We start from the raw sequence: 21,132 nt of genomic DNA, 5'->3' as shown, positions 1-21,132 counted from the left end.
AGGACGGTGGGGTGGGCGGGGTGGGCCACCATTGCATACATGAGCCCAGCTTAGTGAAACTGCAGAAAACCAAAGATAACAGAAAATACGAAAAGCAACCAGAGAAAACAGACATTTCATACAAAAGAAGAGATGAGAACAACAACTCTCCATCGGAATCCATGGAGACAAAACAGCGGAAGGTCTCTTTTTGTACAACAGTCCTTCTCAGTTCCTGAAGGACAACTCTACACAGCCTTCCAGTTGTTCACACTTGGCATCTCCCAGCATGACTGCAGGGAGCACGTGCACCACCCCACGTGCTCTCAAGTTGCTCAGCGTCTTCTTTTGATCTCTGCCAGGGAGACTGGAAACACAACCAGGCCCTTTAAAATGAACCTTCACCTTGGAGGTTCCCAGACCTGAGAAGAAGCTGGAGTTCAGAAGAGCTCATGGCCAACCTCCTCCCTTCCTGCCCACACCCGTTTCTTGCTTTCTCCCTTTGCACCCCCACCATCTTTCCAGCTCATTCTAGGATTGGGGGAGGCCTCCCACCTGTCCAAGGCAGTGGCTGCCTCATCTGGACCCTTGCTCCCAGAAGAGCCCTGCTATCTGAGGGTTTCTGTTAGGGTAATTTCTGACTGCCAAACTGAGTACTGATAGTTTTATTTTTGTCTCTGATATTTTGTCCAGATTTTTAATGTATTACACAGCAAGAAAGATTTTGGAATGAACATCTCTAATCCTCTATGTTGCCAGCCATGAAAGCTCCCATCCCTCTTACACTCAATCACGTCGCCTCCTCTATGCGAACGTCCTGTAGCCCTGACCGTGTGCCTCGCTGCTGCCCTCACCTGCTCCACAGCATGGAGAGAGTGGAGAGGCTGGCGGCACCAGAGCACCCTCGAAGAGGCTCCTGAGTGAATGAAACAGACAAACGGCTGCCAGAGTCCTGACAAGCCTCTTTGAATAATTCTACTTCCTGGAAAAAGATCCCTTCATGAAGATGTGAGCATTTAACCCATGCTGCATCTAGTTAATATTTTTTCACAATTTACACAAACCACAAATAAGGTTAAACTTCAACCCTCTCAGTCTTTAGTATTATAATGTTCTGCAGACTATCCACAAACATGGTTAAACCCCAATGAATCATTAGAATTATTTGCGTACTATCATTTAACATTCAGAATAGATCCTTAAGAAAATATACATCTAGAAAAAAAGTGTTCACAATTTAGTGCTGTGGATTAAAAACTGTCAAGGCTGCATGGCTGTACCTCAAGTTCCTGTTTATCAAATATGGCCTTCACAGGAGACGGCTGGGTGGCCGAGGCCAGCAGCTGCTGCAAGAGGATCATGGGGGGCTGCGGCCCTTCAGGAGACATGTCCCCAAGGTCAGGTGATACCACTGCTCCATCATCTGAATTTAAAAACAAAATATGTGTAAGATTCTATTTTCAACTGCGAACACCAGTTTACTATTAAAGAAAATGCACTGACCATGTTAAATCAGGTATGACTTCTGCCTCATTATGTGATAGAAAACCAAAATCTTCAAGGTTCAGACATCGAACAAAAACTAGACTCTAGGTTGGGTGCGGTGGCTCACACGTGTAATCCCTGCACTTTGGGAGGCCAAGGCGGGTGGATCACAAGGTCAGGATATCAAGACCATCCTGGCTAACACGGTGAAACCCCATCTCTACTAAAAATACAAAACATTAGCTGGGCATGGTGGCGGGCGCCTGTAGTCCCAGCTACTTGGGAGGCTGACACAGGAGAATGGCATGAACCTGGGAGGCGGAGCTTGCAGTGAGCTGAGATCGTGCCACTGCACTCCAGCCTGGGCGACAGACCAAGACTCAGTCTCAAAAAAAAAAAAAAAAAAAAATTAGCTGGGCATGGTGGTGCGTGCCTGTAATCCCAGCTACTCGCAAGGCTGAGGCAGGAGAATTGCTTGAACCAGGGAGTTGGAGGTTGCAGCGAGCCAATATCACACCACCATACTCCAGCCTGGTGACAGAGCGAGACTCCATCTCAAAACAAAAAGAAAAACTAGACTCTAAACCACTTTCACTGCCTGCTTTTGGTCTCTGTCCTTCATTAGTGCATCTGTCTCTTAGAGCCAGCAAATGCTCCTTCCCAGATTTCTGCACTTGGTCTGATTCTTTCTCTTTTTCTTGAGATGGAGTCTCACTCTGTTGCCCAGGCTGGAGTGCAGTGGCACAATCTTGGCAAACTGCAACCTCTGCCTCCTGGCTCAAGCGATTCTCCTGCATCAGCCTTCCCAGTAGCTGGGACTACAGGCACACACCACCACGCCTGGCTAATTTTTGTATTTTTAGTATAGATGGGGGTTTCACCATGTTGGCCAGGCTGGTCTCGAACTCCTGACCTCAGGTGATCCACCCGCCTCGGCATCCCAAAGTGTTGGGATTACAGGTGTAAGCCACCATGCCTGACCTACACACTCTCTTTCGTGTTCACTCACGGCTTCAGTAACCCCTGACACAGACACATCCCACGTGCATATTTCTAGCTGTAGCTTTTCCAGCTAAGCCTTGTTGAGATCATTAAGTGACCCCAATTCCAAATGTGTCGTGTGCTCAGGGTGATGGCTTTTTGTCTGTTATGAGTAGCTTTAGGTGCAGCCTTTAGGACTCTGTTTGACACAGCCCCAGGGAGATCCACTGCCCTCAAGCCCACTTCACACATCTAGGTACTCATCCAGGTACGCACAGCATTTGCATGTGCTGGTTTTCTTCAGTGACAATTTCAACTAACTAGACCAGGAGCTGGAAATCTTTCTCTTGAAGGGCCAGAGAGTAAATAGTTTAGGCTGATGGGCTGTACAGTCTCTGTCCCAACTACTCAGCTCTGCCATTGCAGAGCAAAAGCATCCAGAGATGATGTGTAAACAAGTGGTGTGCCTGTGTTCCCATAAAAATTTACAAAAACAGGTGCACGGTAGTTTTGTCAATCTAGCTCTGTTCGGAGTCCCTGCTCGGCCCAAAGCACAGACTTGATCATCCTGATTCAGGTCTGCTGTAACTGCTTATTGGGCTGAGTGCAGAACAGAACAGCCAATCCAATTCCCGGGCTCCAATCTTCCAATCTCTACAACTGGGAAATCTTCATGTTCCCTATAACCTCTACTATTAATTGATTCTATACTTTCAATTGATTTCTTTCATCCTCAGCAGGCTTAAAATTAATTTCATAGCATCCTCTCCTCTTAAGATTAAGAAACAAACCCACATACTCCACATTCTACTGGACTTGCATATTTTTTTCAAACGCACCACTCACTATTCTCCCCTCAATTCAAGCTTGAAACAGCAGAGTCACCTTCCACTTTTTGCTGGTTCCCCATAAAGTTATCATCTACAAGACTACATCATCACAGTGGATGGCACCTTCCTTCCACCAGAACCTTCTTTCCCTTTTCATGCCTTCCCCCTCATCACTTGAGGCAGGAGCAATTCTCCATCTCTGTCATCTCCTGTTTCAGATACTCCTATACCTTCCTAGCAGGTGTATCACCCAAAGGTCAATGCTTACCATGTGGCCCCTACCACAGCTTTCCAAGTGGGCCTCAAGTTTCACCCTGGTCTCCCAGGTACTCTGTAACAGGATGTCACCCACCCATCCAGCTTCAGCCCCACCACTCATCGACAAACCCTGAGCTCCAAGCAATGCAGAGCTGCTCAACACGCTTCCAAAGACTCACCACTTTCACTCCTCTCCTCCTGGTCCACCACCAGCAAAGTGCTTGTCTGCTGGCATCTGTCTGCCACAGCCTTCAAAGGCTGCCTGTCCAGTGCTCAGCTGACACTGGCTCCAGATGCCTGTGGAACCACTCACATGCCTCACTGCCTCCTGACCCCAGAGGACAAAGAGAGCCATCTGCATTCACTTCCTCTCCTCATCCAAACCCTAGAGAGCAATGATCACAGAAAAGGACTTTCCCCGAAAAGACTTAGCATAATGTCTTTCAATAGCAGGAGATCAAAAAATGTTTTTTTCTATTAAAAGTGACACAAGCTCATTCTAGAAAACTAAATATAGAGAAATATAAAGAAATAAAGACAGCCAAATTCCACCAAAGATTACTGGGTCACTATTTCACTAAACGGATAACTATGGCATATCTATAAACGGATATACATAGCAATGTGCTTTTCTGTTTACTTATCGTTTTCATATTTCCACGGCAATAAACATATACAGCTAGCCCTCCATATCCATGGGTTCTGCATCCAAAGATTCAACAAACCACACATCAAAAATATTCAGAATAAAACAATTTTTTAAAATATAATTTTAAAAAGAATAGCAATAACAACTATTTACATATCATTTATTTTATTTTATTTTTATTTATTTATTTTTTTTGAGACACAGTCTCGCTCTGTCACCCAGGCTGGAGTGCAGTGACACGATCTCGCCTCACTGCAAGCTCTGCCTCCCAAGTTCACACCATTCTCCTGCCTCAGCCTCCCAAGTAGCTGGGACTACAGGCACCTGCCACCACGCCCAGCTAATTTTTTGTATTTTTAGTAGAGATGGAGTTTCACCGTGTTAGCCAGGATGGTCTCGATCTCCTGACCTCGTGATCTGCCCGCCTTAGCCTCCCAAAGTGCTGGGATTACAGGCGTGAGCCACCGCGCCCGGCCTATATATCATTTATATTTTTAAAGTATTTCGGAGGATGTACATAGGTTATATGCAAATACTACACCATTTTATAGAAGGGCCTTAAGCATTAGTGAATTCTGGTATAACTGGGGGTCTTGGAACTCATCCCCATGGATATTCAGGGAAGACTATATAAGTACCATCATTTTGAATGGCACCATAGTATCACACTGTATGGATACACAACATAAGAATAGATATTTTGGTGTCTACAGTTTTTCAACACAAAAACAATACCAAAAAGGAGGCCATAATGACACTGTTGAATACATTATATTTTTTTTTTTTTTTTTTTTTTGAGACGAAGTCTCACTCTGTTGCCCAGGCTGGAGTGCAGTGGCACAATCTGCACCCTGCAATCCGCACACACTGCAACCTCCGCCCCCCCGGTTCAAGTGATTCTCCTGCCTCAGCCTCCCAAGTAGCTGGGATTACAGGCGGCCACCACTATGCCCCACTAATTTTTTTTATTTATTTATTTTTTGAGACAGAGTCTTGCTCTGTCGTCCAGGCTGGAGTGCAGTGGCGCCATCTCGGCTCACTGTAAGCTCCGCCTCCCGGATTCATGCCATTCTCCTGCGTCAGCCTCCCGAGTAGCTAGAACTACAGGCGTCCGCCACCGTGCCCAGCTAATGTTTTGTATTTTTAGTAGAAATGGGGTTTCACCATGTTAGCCAGGATGGTCTCTAGCTCCTGACCTCGTGATCCGCCGCCCGCCTCGGCCTCCCAAAGTGCAGGGATTACAGGCATGAGCCATTGTGCCTGGCTGGTGAATACATTATCTTTACATGCCTTTTCGTGTGATAAAGTCCCACAGAATGACTTGCTGGGCCAAAGTATATAAATACATACATACATCTATGCATGTCAAAGACCAACTCATTTCCTCAGACGCCCATTCGATGGCTACACCAACTGAAATTCCCAGCAGCAACGTGTTCATGGAGTGCGGCTTTACGCGCATTTGAAGAACCAGCTTAGGTTCATCTTGTTACAATACAGGCTCTATTTCTTTGGTCTGGGGTGCGGCCTGGGAGTCTGCATTTCTAACACATACCTGCATGCCACCAATCTTGCTGACCCATGCAGCACACTTTAAATGGGAAGGCATGAAAATACCTTTTTCCCTCCCCACCCACCAGATGCCCTCAGTCTTGTCTTATAAGATGACGATGACAATTTTATTCACAGTTGGTGGTTGCTGGGCAGGCCACGTGTCTGTCTTGTACATTTATAAGCCACCTATGTCCATTTTTATGAACTGATTATTCACATCCTTTGTCTACTTTCTACTGCCCTTCTTATAAAGATTTAAGAACTTTTTAAAAAGACACCTGTGTGAACAGTTCCAGTCTCCTGAACAGCTGGCTGAGACAGGATCTGCCGCAGTTTATCCTGGTGGGAGAGCAGCGCCCGACCTGCTTTCAGGATGTATAGCTTCAACTGCTGGCACCGCAGCAGGTCCAGGTCCACTTGTCCTGCGGAAGGAAAGACTCAGTGAGAAGGGCGTGCCCTGCTCAGACTCCCTCCTCGCCAGCAGCAAGCCTCCGCCACATGGCGACGAGTAACGCTCTGCCCTTCAGGAATCTGCCGACCGCACACACTGTCCGTGATGAAGGGCTCGCCTTTCCCAGAGTTACACTCGGTGCTTCTGGGTAAGCATCTTCTGCCTCCTGGGTCTTCCTTCCCTGCTCTCCAGGCACCTAACTTGATAGGACGCAGGATTCAATGGGTTTAACACGGTTAGAACCATGTTAGCTACTATTAATATGATCAAATGTTCCCCAAGTTGCTGAAGTTTCAGCCGCTTCCACTCTTCTTCTAAGACTCCTCTGAGAGAATCTGTCAGCCCCACTAGCTCTTTAACTGATGAAGATGGCAGCAATGCCCAAGGCTTATCTGATAGCAGAGGCTGCAGAAGCAGCACAGAGAGCATGGGGTGGGAAGGAAGGAGGGCCGCAGGTGCCGCTCGGACACTGGCTCAACTAACTGGCAGACAGGTTTATTCACCACGATGGGAAACGGCAGCTACTAGAGAAAGTCAGCTGAATTTCGGACATGTGGTGATTTGCATGCACTGCACCTCCAACCAGAGATGTGAATGGGAGATCCAGAGTTGAAAGTGCTTACATCATAAATGCTGAAGCAGCAATTGTAGGTCTGTGGGAGCAAGCGGGGAAAAAACTCAAGAAGAGTGGGCAGAATACGCCATAGTTACGGGTGAAGCCACACAGACTTCCAGGACATAAAGAATGAGCAGAGAGAAGAGCTCCCTAGAAACATGGAAACAAACTCAGGAGAGCTGCATTCTAGACCTGAAGGAAGGCAAAGCCAAGCCAGGCTACAGTCACAGTCTTAGCCATCCTGAATGTCACAGGCAAGCCAGGCGCTTCCGGGACAGAGGCCCCTGGATCCGGCAGAGAACAGGCTGTGAGCCATGGTCCAACAGGGTGACTGGGCCACAGGGCCCTGGGATGGAGGGGAGGAGGGAAGAGGTGAACACAGACTTCTCTTCCGGGATAAAGGGTGACACGGAGAAGAGGGTGTGAGCCATGGGGTTCTTCAAGTGTGGCTCCGAACATAGCGACAAAGGCTGACTCGAAAATACTCATTACCACGAACACAGGGTTACATTCCCAACCGCAACTCAACAAATGGTGAGCCCACGTGAACCCCAGGACTTTAGTACGTCCGTGAATTCACTCATAAAAGAACACTGTACAAACGACACGAGTTTAAGACGGCAGCTATTTCATCAAGGAGCACCATGTACTGACCTGCAAAGGCCTGTTTAGTCGATTTCTTTATTTTGTGCTTTTCTAACTTGCTTCCAGCGAGGTTCACCAACTGAGCCCAGACAGACAGCATGGGCTCTGTGAAGGGCAGGTTGTTCACATTAAAGGCCACGGCAGGGAGCTGGAGAGGACACAGAAGCTGTCAGAGTGTGGCCAATATGACTAACAAATGAAACGTTCTGAAAGTCATCAAAACCATGGGCTTAATCCTGAAATGCCACACATACCCATAAGCCTTTTTATAGCTGAGAATAAGCATTTTTTAAAATGACATTAAAGGCAGGATAGAGATTTACACATATAATAAGTATAATCTATATTAATTTTTCTTTACAAACCTGTCAACAATAATTACATCAGTGTGGTGGTTACTATCTTCTCAGATATTTTCTATATACTTCAAGTTTTCTACAACATGTATATATTCCTATAATAATAAAAAAGAGTACTTTATAGAAAATATAGTCAGGCCGGGCACGGTGGCTCACGCCTGTAATCCCAGCACTTTGGGAAGCCAAGGCAGGCGGATCACCTGAGGTCAGGAGTTTGAGACCGGCCCGGCCAACATAGTGAAACCCCATCTCTACTAAAAATACAAAATTAGCCAGGCGTGGTGGCACACACCGTAATACCAGCCACTCAGGAGGCTGAGGCAGGAGAATCGCTTGAACCCGGGAGGCAAAGGTTGCAGAGGGCCGACAACATTGTGCCATTGCACTCCAGCCTGGGTGACAAGAGCAAGACTCCATCTCAAAAAAAAAAGAAAAAGAATATATAGTAAGACTGCACTTGGGCTACATGAAAATAATGTAAATGGCTCCTTCTCCCTGTGCATCCTTGATTCACAGATTAAGATGACAGTAGCTGCTACATTAAGTCACGTCACTCAAAACTACTAAGCATTTTCCACATGAAGAAAGGCTGTTTTTTTAAAGGTGTTTAAACATGTTTGTTTTTTTAAAACTTGAGTTGTTCAATAAAAAGTAAACTTCATAAATTCACATTTTAAAATAATTAGAACTACCTCATAGATGCACGGTAACTTCTAGGTTGCTAAAGCCCTCTTCGTGTCTCTGAGGCTGAAATACACACGAACCACTGCTTTAAGTGCCCTGTGAGACAGGCCCTGCTTACCACAGAAGCACAAGCTCACACAGCTTCCTGGAAGGCAAACTTCAAGTACCAGAATCAAGTTCTTTCAAGTGCTGATGTTGGTGCTTGGTTCTAGTGTAAAGTCAATTTCCCTTATCATGCAGTAACTAAGCACAAGTTCACCTACTGGTTTCAGCTGATTCAATGGGCAAACGCGACACGTCCGCATGTCAGAGAACTGCACAGTGATTTTGCCCTTTGGGGTGATGCGAGTCACGGTGCCTTCTCCAAACTCATCGTGCATAACTTGACCGCCCAGGCGCAGGCGACCATCGATGCCTCCAATCACAGCCAGGACCGCCATGAGGCCCCCCACTTCAGGGTTCTCGGAGTCGGGGAAGTAGTCCTCTAACTGGGCCTAGTGCAGACCAAACAGCGAGCTCGACCGGGGACACTCACGGAGCTGCCCAATCCCTACAGGTTTACTGTTCAACTAAATTAATTCTGAGAACACAAACCCACCCCTTCGGAAGGCCTTCCCGCAAAGCTGTGGGTGATGGAGCGGAGCTGGGAGTTGATGTACTTGTTGATGAGCCCATTCCACTGAGTCAGGGAGTGCAGCGTGCGCAGCAGTGCCACCACCTCCTCCGCCAGTGTGCTGCTGTGGGTGGCAGTCAGCGAGGCCTGCGGGCGCACCCTGCGCCGCCTCAGCGTGGACTCTGAGGAGGAAACCAGGGGAGAAGCTGCTGCACCGCTCTTCACCAGGGCACAGGGAAGGGAGACGGCCACGCACCTCTGAGTGACGGCACTGCGCTGCTCTTCACCAGGGCACAGGGAAGGGAGACGGCCACCCACCTCTGAGTGACGGCACTGCACCACTCTTCACCAGGGCACAGGGAAAGGAGACGGCCACGCACCTCTGAGTGACGGCACTACACCGCTCTTCACCAGGGCACAGGGAAGGGAGACGGCCACCCACCTCTGAGTGACGGCACTGCGCTGCTCTTCACCAGGGCACAGGGAAGGGAGACGGCCACGCACCTCTGAGTGACCGCACTGCGCCGCTCTTCACCAGGGCACAGGGAAGGGAAACGGCCACCCACCTCTGAGTGACAGCACTGCACCACTCTTCACCAGGGCACAGGGAAAGGAGACGGCCACGCACCTCTGAGTGACGGCACTACACCACTCTTCACCAGGGCACAGGGAAGGGAGACGGCCACCCACTTCTGAGTGACGGCACTGCGCCGCTCTTCACCAGGGCACAGGGAAGGGAAACGGCCACCCACCTGAGTGACGGCACTGCGCCCCTCTTCACCAGGGCACAGGGAAGGGAGACGGCCACCCACCTCTGAGTAATGGCACGTCGGAGGAGCAGGTAGTGAGCAAGCTTCCCAAGAAGTCAAACAGCTTCTCCACGAGGCATTTCATGTCCCTCGCCCTTTCGGTCTTGTCCCATGACGGAAGGACTGCTTGCAACAAATGCACAGCTAAGATCTGATAAAAGAAAATTTAAAATGACAAGCATTAAAAAAAATCTGATGAGGAAACTACAGATTGTTATTTTCTTTTTTTTTTTTTTGAGACAGAGTCTCGCACTGTCGCCCAGGCTGGAGTGCAGTGGCACGGTCTTGGCTCACTACAAACTCCCACCTCCCAGGTTCAAACGATTCTCCTTGCTTCAGCTTCCTGAGTAGCTGGGATTACAGGCACCCACCACCAAGCCCGGCTCATTTTTTTTTTGGATTTTTGGTAGAGACAGAATTTCACTATGTTGGCCAGGCTGGTCTCAAACTCCTGACCTCATGATCCACCTGCCTCGGCCTCCCAAAGTGCTGGGATTACAGGCATGAGCCACTGCGCCCGGCGTCTCTCTATTTTCTGTTCTCATAACGCAAGTAATCATGGGAAAATTTTGAGATTCATTATTTTACAGCCAGGTAATTACACTCAAGTTGATTAGTGATTAGGATTGTCAGGAACTTTAAAAAAAGCAACATTACAGATGCATGTGTTTAATTTAAAAAGAATTATTTTTAGTTTAATTCTTAAGACAATTACACTACAAATTCTGTGAAGCAGATGAGTGAGTAGTTGCAGGATTTACCACTTAAGAGAAAAGCAGGTAAACTGAAGGTTAGCAACTTACCAATTATCAAGGACCTCCGGCCCTTGCCTCCAGAAAATCTACCCTGTCACTTCTAGACCCTTTCTGCACTCGTTACTGAATAAAGGCCCCTGACTCTGAGGGCAGGGAACTTCAGCACATGGATGCCTCTCTCAGGGAACTGGTTTTGCCTGGCAGCACATTACCTGCCTCTGCAGCGAGGTGGCAGTGAAGGGTGCGTGCCCTTCCACGACCTTCATGAGCAGCGTGATCCACTGCGGGGAGCTGAGGGCACCGCATACCTGCGGCGTGAGAGCGATGCTCCGCACAAACCCCAGCGTGCACCAGCTCCGGTGTTGCTCCCTGTACACCAGCCTGTTTGGAGAAGCTGCGGGAGGGAAAATAGACATGCTTGGTAACAAGTCCCTAAAGACAAATCCCTAAAGATATATCCTTATTTTTTTATCAACTTACTTTATTTTTCTACAATAAGCTCCTTTATAAATATATTGCAGTTTGTAAATTAATTCAAACTAATTCAAAGTGAGAAGTGGAAGGCGGCTTTTAAGTTAGTTCAAGAAACATTTCTGAATTTTTCTTTTTTTTTTAGAGAAGGGCTCTCACTATGTTGCCCAGGCTGGTCTAAAACTCCTGGGTTCAAGTGATTCTCCTGCCTTGCCCTGCCAAATAGCTGGGACTACAGGCATTTTTTAAACCTTCTAAGTATGTGTAGTGAAAGTAGTTAGGGAATTTTAGCTATGCATTGTTTCTAGGCAATAGGAAAATCATCTATAATTCAAATAACAGTACTTTGCAACAGTGCATCTATTATATTTTTAATTTCGTGTTTTAAATATCTCCACAATCTTGCTTATATTTAATCTGCACCACTTAAATTTTTTTTTGTATTTTTAGTAGAGACAGTTTCCAATCCAAGTTTAATACATCTGCATTAACAAAATGAGTTTTTCACTAGGTTTACACCACTGGATTCTGGCACCAGTGGGCCCACCTCTGCTCCACCTGGCTCCAGGACTCCACTACTCCCTGAATGGAGGCTGAGGCTTGGAGGCTGGGCCCCCCTGAGGGACCCCACCCGCAGCCCCACAGGACCTGCTCTCGCCTCCCACCTCCCCCGCCCTGCCCTCAGCTATCCAAGCTTATGAGGACACCTGCCTTCCTTCAGCACACTCACATGGGCTCACACACACACACACACTCTCACACCCTCATATGCATCCTCACACTCACACCCATACTAAGTTATTCAGACACACTCATGGGCACTCACACACCCACCCTCACACTCTCAGGTGCACTCACACCACTGTCACAATCACGAACACACGCACAATCCCAGTGATACGTATGCACACACAACAGATGCAAGCTGACACACACTCCTATGCACTCTCACGTACACTTACCCCTCCCAATGCATACAAAAACTCACATATGCGCTCATACTCCTAAACACTAGTCACAACCGATTACTCACCCACTCACCTTTACCCACACACTTTCTCACTTTATACTCACACCTAGTTACAACCTCCCACTGACACAAGCAAAATGCTCACACTCACACGCATTCACAATAACATCACTCGTGCTCACACTGACACAAGGCACTCATACACATTTACACAAATGCTCGCACTCAATTGCACACTTACACTTGTGCCTGCCACCCACTCCTACTTCCTCATGCTCACCAACCCTCACTGACTTACACTTACACTGGGTGTCTCATTCGCACACCCAGTAATCCCCTCACACTCACACTCATGCCTCCCTCGTGCTCACCCTCACACACACACTGGCTCAATGCACTGACACTTTCACTCCCACTTCACCTGAATGTAGTCACCTGCCCACTCACATGCTCTCATGGACATACACACACCCACACAACCACATGCTACAAACACACCATCACACTTGCAACACAAACGCTCAGCCACTTGCCCATCGACCGCTAACACACTCACTCTCATCAATATGTGCGGACGCTCCAGCACACCACTAATACACGCATGCTCTCACACACACTGGAGGACGCCCACATACCCACCCACACTCACATGTGCTCACTCTCAGTCACATGCACACTCACCCCACTCCCTCAGCTCACATTTCTCATACTTACTCTCCACACACACAAACACTTTATGGATTAAACTGTGCCTGTCCCCCAACTTCACATACATTCGGAACCTCAGAATATGATCTTATTTAATGAGGTCTCTGTAGACGTCATTAAGGTAAGAATTTAGGTGACATCATGTTGGATTAGAGTCAAAGAAACTCAAAGAGTCCTTTCAGAGACAGAAAAGGACATGCAGAACACAGGGGCAGGGGCCATGTGAAGACGCAGGCAGAGACTGGCACAATGCGTCCCAACACCAAGGAAGCCTGGAGCTCCCAGAAGCTGGACAAAGTAAGGAAGGACCTTCCCCTAGAGCCTGTGGAAGAAGCATGGCCCTGCCTGCACCTGGATTTGGGACTTCTGGTCTCCAGAACTCTGAGAGAACAAATTTGTTGTTTGAGGCCAGTGTTATGGGTTGAATTCAGAATTGCAAAATTCGTATGTTGAAGCCCTAACCCCTACTGTACCTCGGCAGGTGACCTTGTTTGCTGCAGCTATAATCAGTTTGATGAGGTTAAATGATGTCCTTATGAAAAGGGGAGATTTGGAGGCGACTCACACACAGGGAGAATGCCATGTGAAGATGACGGCAGAGATAGGGGTGACACCTCTACAAGCCGAGGAACGCTAAAGAGACCAGCAAACTCCAGAAGCTGGGGCAGAGCCCTCAAGCAGCTTCCCCCTCACAGCCCCAGAAGGAACCACCCTTGATCTCAGCCTTCCAGCCGCCAGAACCGTGAGAATTTCTACTGTGTAAGCCCCCAAGTTTGTATACTTTGTTACAGCAGCCACAGGAAAGGAATCCACACACATCCACACCCACCCACATGCACGCCCAGACATGACAAGCGTGCGGCCCCCAGCGCTGACTCCCTGGGCCCTCGATCTCTCATTCCATACATGTCTTGTCCGTCGTTCCGCTTTCCACTAACATTCGCAGCAGTCCGCATAAAGTCTTGGTGGCTTCGCTCTGCATGATCTCAGCATGAACTCCAGCAGACAGACAAAGAGTCTGCAGTAAGTTAATAGTGCTGGTAAACATCATTGCAGTGGGGTGAATGTTCCTTTCAGTTTGTTCGGCTTCTAAAAAAAATAATCAAAATTACAAATTATATTCCCAAGTAAAACTGGAAGATAGTCCTGCATATAATTCAACAGCTTTAATATTACATTCTTGTTTTATTGAAGACTTGAATTTTAGTGCAGTTTTAGGTTCACGCAAAATTGAAAGTACAGAGATTTTTGTGTTCTTTTTTCCTTTGAGACAGGCTCTCTCTGTCTCCCAAGCTAGAGTGCAACGGCATGATCATAGCTCACTGCAGCTTTGACCTCGCAGGGTAAGCAGTCCTCCCACCTCGACCTTCCAAACTGTCATCTTTTCTGCTTTGGAAAGGAAAACAGATCTTTACAAGAAGAAAAGATGGAACTCAGGATGCACTAAACGTGCACCCTGATCATTTTCTGTTCCCATCTTCCTCAAGAATCTTTTAAATAATAATTCTCGAAACAACATTAGCATATAACTCAGAAGCAATAAATGATTCCAAGATTTCACTTCTTTAGAAACACAACTTATCAAATGTCAAGCGCTGGTTTCTGATGAGCTGGCTGTGTCCTAGATGAGGACAAAGCACCGGCATCTGTGGAGTGGGGCAGCCAGACGCTCATGCAGCCAGCTTGGCTGGCTTTGGGATGAGGAGATGTGTGGCAAATGAGGCCACCCTCTGTCGTGGGGCCACCCCTGCCCAGGCTCTGATGCCTCTGTGGGGAAAGGCCCCAGGCAGGGAGCCAGGCCTGCTTCCTGCAGGCAAGGTAGGCTGAGGGAGGAAGCAGCGACTGGTGTCAGGCAGCATGCTACAGGCTGGATGCTGGTGGCCAGCACCACATCCGCCCTCAGGGACAGGGTTCCAGGTGCCATATACATCGCTCCTAACAGGCCTACACAGTAGGGAACACTTCTGCTCACACCTGAGGGATCCAGGCCCCAGAAGTGACGTGTCAAAGATGGTGGTATCAGGATCTGAGCTGTGTGCCCCGAGCCCAGACGGTGTGCTATGGCATAGCCTCTTCCAGCCCCCATACCCCCTGCTCTCTAGTGAGTACACCTTCTAAGATCTCGTGCTCACTGAAACAGCCATTTCTGAGCCTGATGACACTGTAGCCATGGGGGACACTGCGGTGCTTCCGGAGGCAGCCCCAGCCTCTTGGATGGTATTACCAAACCCAGCCATGTGAAGCTTCACATGTCTTTTAGGAACAGCTAAGAAATGTCACGAAACCTCCTCCTGCAACCTGGATCTCCACAGATAGGATCTAGCTTTCTTGGTCCACCCCTAAATTCTCACCTCTGCTTCCCTAGAAGCGATAAAGTGCTGACTAACTCCACATTACATGAAGAGTTCAGAGTCAGGGACCACAGAGGAAAAGTAAAGGCAGGTGGCAGGTGGGGTGTGCTCGGGCGAGGGCTCTCACTGGAGGAGGAGGCAATGGACCGAGACCACAGGGCAATTCCACCAGGCCTCGGCTCACTCGCTCAGATGCAGGCTCAGCGCCAACCACATGAGACTCACTGGTGATGCAGCTGCCCCGGCCTGGCCACCACATTCTCAAAGAGGGGCGGGTGCACACATGAGAGGAAAATGCAGAAAGTCAGTTCCAGCCAGATCGCTGGATCCCACAGCCACTCCACACACCTGCATCGGAGGTGCCTGGGAGCTTATTTAAATTGCAGGCTCCGAGGACAGAGCGCCAGCTGCAGGTGTGTCCTGACATCCCATTCTAAGGCCCAGATGGCAGTGGCGGCAGCCAGCACCTGGACAGTTTGTGGGCTGCCTTGGACTAAACACCTTCCTGAGTCACCCACCAGAGTCGTCCTCTGTGTCCGAATCCTCTGCTGAGGGCTGTGCAGCAGCCGGCAGCTCTGCCAGCTTGAGGTCGTATTTTCCTTCTTTCCCCATCCTATAGGAGTTGGTGCTGCCCGTGTCCCACTGGACTCTTATCCATCCGTCCTCTCCCAGCTCACCAATCACTCGGCCTAGGCCTGGAGGAGGCCCATCCTGAGAAAGCCAAAGTAGAGATCAGTTAGGAGGGTGCGTAACCTGCCCTGGTCCTTCCATGGCTCCCAGCAGACCTCAGTTAGGAGGGTGCATGCCCTGCCCTGGTCCTTCCATGGCTCCCAGCAGACCTCAGTTACCAGGGTGTGTGCCCTGCCCTGGTCCTTCCATGGCTCCCACTAGACCTCAGTTAGGAGGGTGCGTGCCCTGCCCTGGTCCTTCCATGGCTCCCATCAGACCTGCCACACAGATGTCGCCATATGCCACCCTGTCTGTCAGGGGCTGTCCCCAGACACAGATTTCACCTCTCCTACAAAATGTGTGCTTGCATCATTTTAAATTAAATGGCATAAAATAACGTGCTCATGCTGCTTTACCAAGGAAGTCGGGGAAATCTCATCTCAATGAGGATCCTCTGAGTCAATGCAGAGACAGGGCTTTGCAGCAAGTCCTGTCCCCACAATCCCTCACGGGCCTTGCAAGAGCGGAAACCTGAAACAAGCACCAGCATCTCCACATTCCCTTTGCTTCAGTTTCCCCCGGGCCCCAGGGGGAAGCTCTGTCTCTCACTTCTGCAGGAGAAAGCTGTTTCTAGGATGGATGCTGTCTCCAGACACTGCTATTTCTAAGATGACTGTGACAAAGCCAGGGCTTACCAGCGTGGCTGAGAAAAGCCAGACAGACCATGGGAAGGTGAACACTGCCCTAACTTAGCTAGGGCTGTGGTAAGTGACTTCCACCTGGGGGCACCTGGCAGAGATTCAGAAGAGACCTGTGATGAGGAAAGATGGAAACGTGGCCACAGGCCCATGAAGTAGATCCCTAACTACTGGCTTCAGGGCACTTCGCAGCACATGGCCATCAGCCCACAGGGGCAGCATCTGGGCTTCCTGCCTCAGAGCCTTCACTACACCAACTTTCAGAATGAGATTTACTCTCTTGCTCACTCTCACACTCTTGTTCCAGTGACCCATCAAACTGAGCCTCATGCCACTGAGTTTCCTGAAAAGAGCTGCCTCTCTTTCCAGACTTCATTCTGCTCAGATGCCCTACTTATGATTCCCTACTTGTGTTCACTCCCTTCAGCTGCTCGGGAACCAACACCTGTGTCATCGATCAACTGACACATCCTGGATTATTCCAATTTCCACCCACCAATATCGTACAGAACTGTGCAGAAGATAACTAATGTGTGGCTAATGTGTTCACATCAAATCTCTGAGTACCTGATCGCCCCATTTCCAGTCCACACCTCTCATGACCCTTGTTCCAATCTTCATCATGGCAGCCAGTTCTGGCCCTGAAACAGGGAGCTGCACAGGAGCCGTTTCCTTCCTTGTTTCTTCCAAAACTGTGGCAGAAGCACCTTGAGCAGAAGCATTCATATCTTCCTCAACGTTGTCACAACTGGGGCCTGACGGAGCGTCAAAAACAATAGCTGAGCCAACAAGTAGCTACAGTGTCCCCTTAATACACACAAAACATTCACAAAGTACTAATGAAGATCGTAATTTTGAACAATCCATACTATATGTTTTATCAATATAATATTATGAATATTTTACTGATATAGGATAAAAAGAAGATAAACGGAAGGATGAAATACATAAATATCCTAGGAAGATATAAAAGATATTAAAATGCTCAGTAAAGCTACTCTCTCTACTTCTAGGAATTACTCCCCCAAAAAAAGCAAAATAACTGAGTTAGAAAGATACTCATCACATTTTTTATTAATAGAAAAACAAAGATAACTACCTAAATATCTAACAGTGGGAAACTAACAAACTTTAATCATGGTTCTGCGCAGAAGACAGCTAACAGCTGGCCCGAGATACAACCTCAGACAGGGTTGCTGCAGGCTGGCCCTCGGCTGGAGTCTGGATCTCAGGAGGGCTCCCCCATTCCCTAGGTGGTAGGTGTGGTTCCCTGTGCCTGAACTGTCTGTACAAACAATGTGGTCTGTGCTGAAACCTGCTTTCCTTGTTCTGGAACTTCATACGCGCCAGGAAGGGGGTGCCCGTGTGATCAGCCCTGATGGAAACCCTGGGCCTGGAGTCTCTATCCAGCTTCCCGGCAGACAGCACTTGACACAGCTCAGTGCCAGGGCAGTTAAGCTCATCCTGTGTGGATCCTGTGGAAGCTTGTACCTGCTTTCCTCTGGACTTTACCCATGTCCTTTTTTAATGATTTTGCTCTGTGTGCCTTCACTGTAATAAACTATAGCCCTGAGTTCAACTACATGCTGAGTCTTGTGAGTCCTCCTGGCCAACCATCAAACCTGGGGGTGGTCTTGGAGACCCCTGACAATTGGTGCCCTGGGTGGCTACAGAGTCATCCATAGCACAAAACAGAAGCCGAGCTGCTGTCACCTGAGAGAAGTAAAACTTACCAATGGATTTGAAAATAGGAGAGCTAACCCTAGGAGAGTAGGCTAGATTTTTAACCCCCCTTTTCCCACTTGCTAAACTGAGAGGGGGTAGGAGTGTGGTTCTGGTAACTCCCTTGATTTTAGTTTTCTCCTCCAGGTGGGCGGGAAAAAGATCCAAACAGTCCCAAAGGTGGGCTTGGGTGGACCAAAAAATGTAAAAAGTTTGTGTTTCTCTCTCTTCCAAGAGAGCAACAAAGGATATTCAATTCCCAGGGCTGGAGCAAAACTTTAGATAAACTAGAAGGGGAAACAGCCTTTCCTTTAGCCTAGCCGCTACTTTAGGGCCCCCAGGAAGGGGCCCCAAGGAAGGGACAGGAGTTGCATTCTAGGTGGATCTCCCAGGATCCCCTGGGCAGCTATACTGTTAACTCTGTAAAGACTGAATGTATTGCTAAGGACTTGAATAAATTTGCAACCAAAACTGGGGGGAATTTTTCATTTTGCATAGCTTTATGTTTTCTGGCTGTTACATGTGGATTAAGCTGGTATAAAATATTATATGCTTATAATTTCTTAAATGACAAGAAGGATACCCTGATCAGGGCAGGCTGCAAATATAGACAGATATTCATGAGACACAACTTCCTTGCTTTTTGCAGCCAGTGGGCCAGATGAAATTTAAACACATGAATACTATCAACAGAACAAGTCCCCGTACTTAATGATTTGTGCTGTGATTTTTACTTATTGGAACCTCTGGGGAAAAAGTAGACAACATAAAAAGGCCATTTCTCGATGGAGATATGCTTTTGTAATTTTTAAATGCAACTTTTGGTTGCTAATGAGGCCTCAAGAAATCAGATATAACCCTTACGAGATTACTATTTTCAGCTGTAATACACATAAGAAAATATATATTTAACACAACATATAAATATATAAATTAAAAAATTATATATACACACACACACACACACACACACACACACACACACACAGACAGAGAGAGAGAGAGAGAAACAGACAGACAGACAGACAGACAGATAGATAGAAAGATTCCACGCACCCCCAAGACAGGATTTCACTCTGTCGCCCAGGCTGGAGTCCAGGCTGGAGTGCAGTGGCTTGATCTCCGCTCACTGCAACCTCTGCCTCCCTGGTTCAAGCAATCCTACCACCTCAGCCTCCCAGGTAGCTGGGACCACAGGCACACACCATTATGCCCAGCTAGTTTTCGTATTTTTTGTAGAGACAGGGTTTCTCTATGTTGCCCAAGTTGGTCTCAAACTCCTGAGCTCAAGCGACCCACCCGCCTCAGCCTCCCAAAGTGCTAGGATTACAGCCTGGCCTGATACATATTTTTGAATGGATTAATGTGAACTCTTAAGACTGATGTGATTAAAAGAGCTTGGGAAAACCTTGCTTTTTCACTGTGACTTTGATAACTGGCCCTGCAGCATCTCAGTTTTAGCCAAAGAACACCACCATAAACCAATCAGATCTAATAGACATATACAGAACATCTCACCAAAAAGAGCAGAATACAAGTTCTTCTCAAGTATACCACAGAACACTCTCTTAGACTGACCAGACCATATGTTAGGCCACAAAGTTTTAAATTTAAACAGACTAAAATCATACAAATTACCTTCTCCAACCAAAATGAAATGAGAAATTAATAACAAAAGGAAAAGTGGAAAATTTACAAGTATATGAAAATTAAACAACACACAGTAAACAACCAGTGGGTCAAAGAAGAAATCACAAGGGAAATTAGAAAATACTATGAGATGAATGAAAACACAACTACCAAAACTTCTGTGCTGCGCCAAAAGCAGGGCTAAAAGGGGCAATTATACTATGAAAGTCTGCATTTACAAAAGATGATCTCAAATCAATAACTTTACATCTGGAAGAACTAAAAAATAACACAATAAAAACCAAAGTTAGGCCAGGTGTGGTGCCTCACACCTGTAATCCCAGCACTTTGGGAGGCTGAGGCAGGTGGATAACTTGAGCCCAGGAGGTTGAGGCTGCCGTGAGCCATGACTGTGCCACTGTACTTCGGCCTGAAGGAAAAGTAAGACCCTGTCTCAAAACAAAGACAAAAATAAAAACAAAAAAATACAAAGCAGAAAGAAGGAAACGATAGAGATTAGAGCAGCCATAAATTAAATAGAGAATAGAAAAATAACAAAACCAAAAGTTCGGTTTCTGGCAAGAACAAAAAATCTGACAAATTTTTGGTAAATTAAGAAAAAAAGAGGCCAGTCAAGGTGGCTCATGCCTGTAATCCCAGCACTTTGGGGAGCTGAGGTGGGCGGATCGCGAGGTCAAGAGATCGAGACCATCCTGGTTAACATGGTGAAACCCCGTCTCCACTAAAAATACAAAAAAATTAGCTGGGCGTGGTGGCGCGTGCCTGTAGTCCCAGCTACTCGGGAGGCTGAGGCAGGAGAATCACTTGAACCCGGGAGGCAGAGGTTACAGTGAGCCGAGACTGTGCCACTGCACTCTGGCCTGGCAAGAGAGCGAGACTCTGTCTCAAAAAGAAAGAAAAAAAAGAAGATGCAAATAACTAACATCAGAAATGTAAGTGGAGACAGTACTACCAACATAAAAATAAAAAAGATTATAAAAGAACACTGTGAACTACTGTATGCCAACAAATAAAATAGCCTAGATAAAATGGACACATTCCTAAAAACATAAATTACCCAAACTGACTCAAGAAGAAATAGAAAATCTGAATAGACCCGTAACAAGAGATTGAATCGGTAATTAAAAATCTTTCAACAAAGAAAAGCTTAGCTGGTCAACTCTACCAAAGATTTAAAGCAGAATTGACACCAATCCTCAAACTCTTCTAAAAACAGAATATATGG

The 21,132-nt window shown here is 47.4% G+C and overlaps 1 protein-coding gene across 3 annotated transcripts in view; it reads right to left on the bottom strand.

Moving 5' to 3' along the window:
- LOC100976978 (E3 ubiquitin-protein ligase HERC2) overlaps window positions 1–21,132 on the bottom strand; it is a 209,560-nt gene that overhangs the window by 93,540 nt on the left and 94,888 nt on the right. For all 3 annotated transcript variants that reach the window (XM_034938387.3, XM_034938388.3, XM_034938393.3), the window contains 10 exons: window positions 17,103–17,290; window positions 15,687–15,879; window positions 13,724–13,906; window positions 10,881–11,062; window positions 9,917–10,064; window positions 9,090–9,286; window positions 8,755–8,985; window positions 7,458–7,596; window positions 6,015–6,158; window positions 1,260–1,402 (listed from right to left, as the gene is read on the bottom strand). In XM_034938387.3, coding sequence (XP_034794278.3) covers window positions 1,260–1,402; window positions 6,015–6,158; window positions 7,458–7,596; window positions 8,755–8,985; window positions 9,090–9,286; window positions 9,917–10,064; window positions 10,881–11,062; window positions 13,724–13,906; window positions 15,687–15,879; window positions 17,103–17,290 — 1,748 coding nt within the window. The remainder of the gene's footprint in view (window positions 1–1,259; window positions 1,403–6,014; window positions 6,159–7,457; window positions 7,597–8,754; window positions 8,986–9,089; window positions 9,287–9,916; window positions 10,065–10,880; window positions 11,063–13,723; window positions 13,907–15,686; window positions 15,880–17,102; window positions 17,291–21,132) is intronic.

The sequence above is a fragment of the Pan paniscus genome, chromosome 16 (genome assembly GCF_029289425.2).
Source record: "Pan paniscus chromosome 16, NHGRI_mPanPan1-v2.0_pri, whole genome shotgun sequence".
Taxonomy (NCBI): Eukaryota; Metazoa; Chordata; class Mammalia; order Primates; family Hominidae; genus Pan; species Pan paniscus.
The sequence above is the reverse complement of the archived record's forward strand: the minus strand, read 5'-3'. Positions and strand labels throughout refer to the sequence as shown.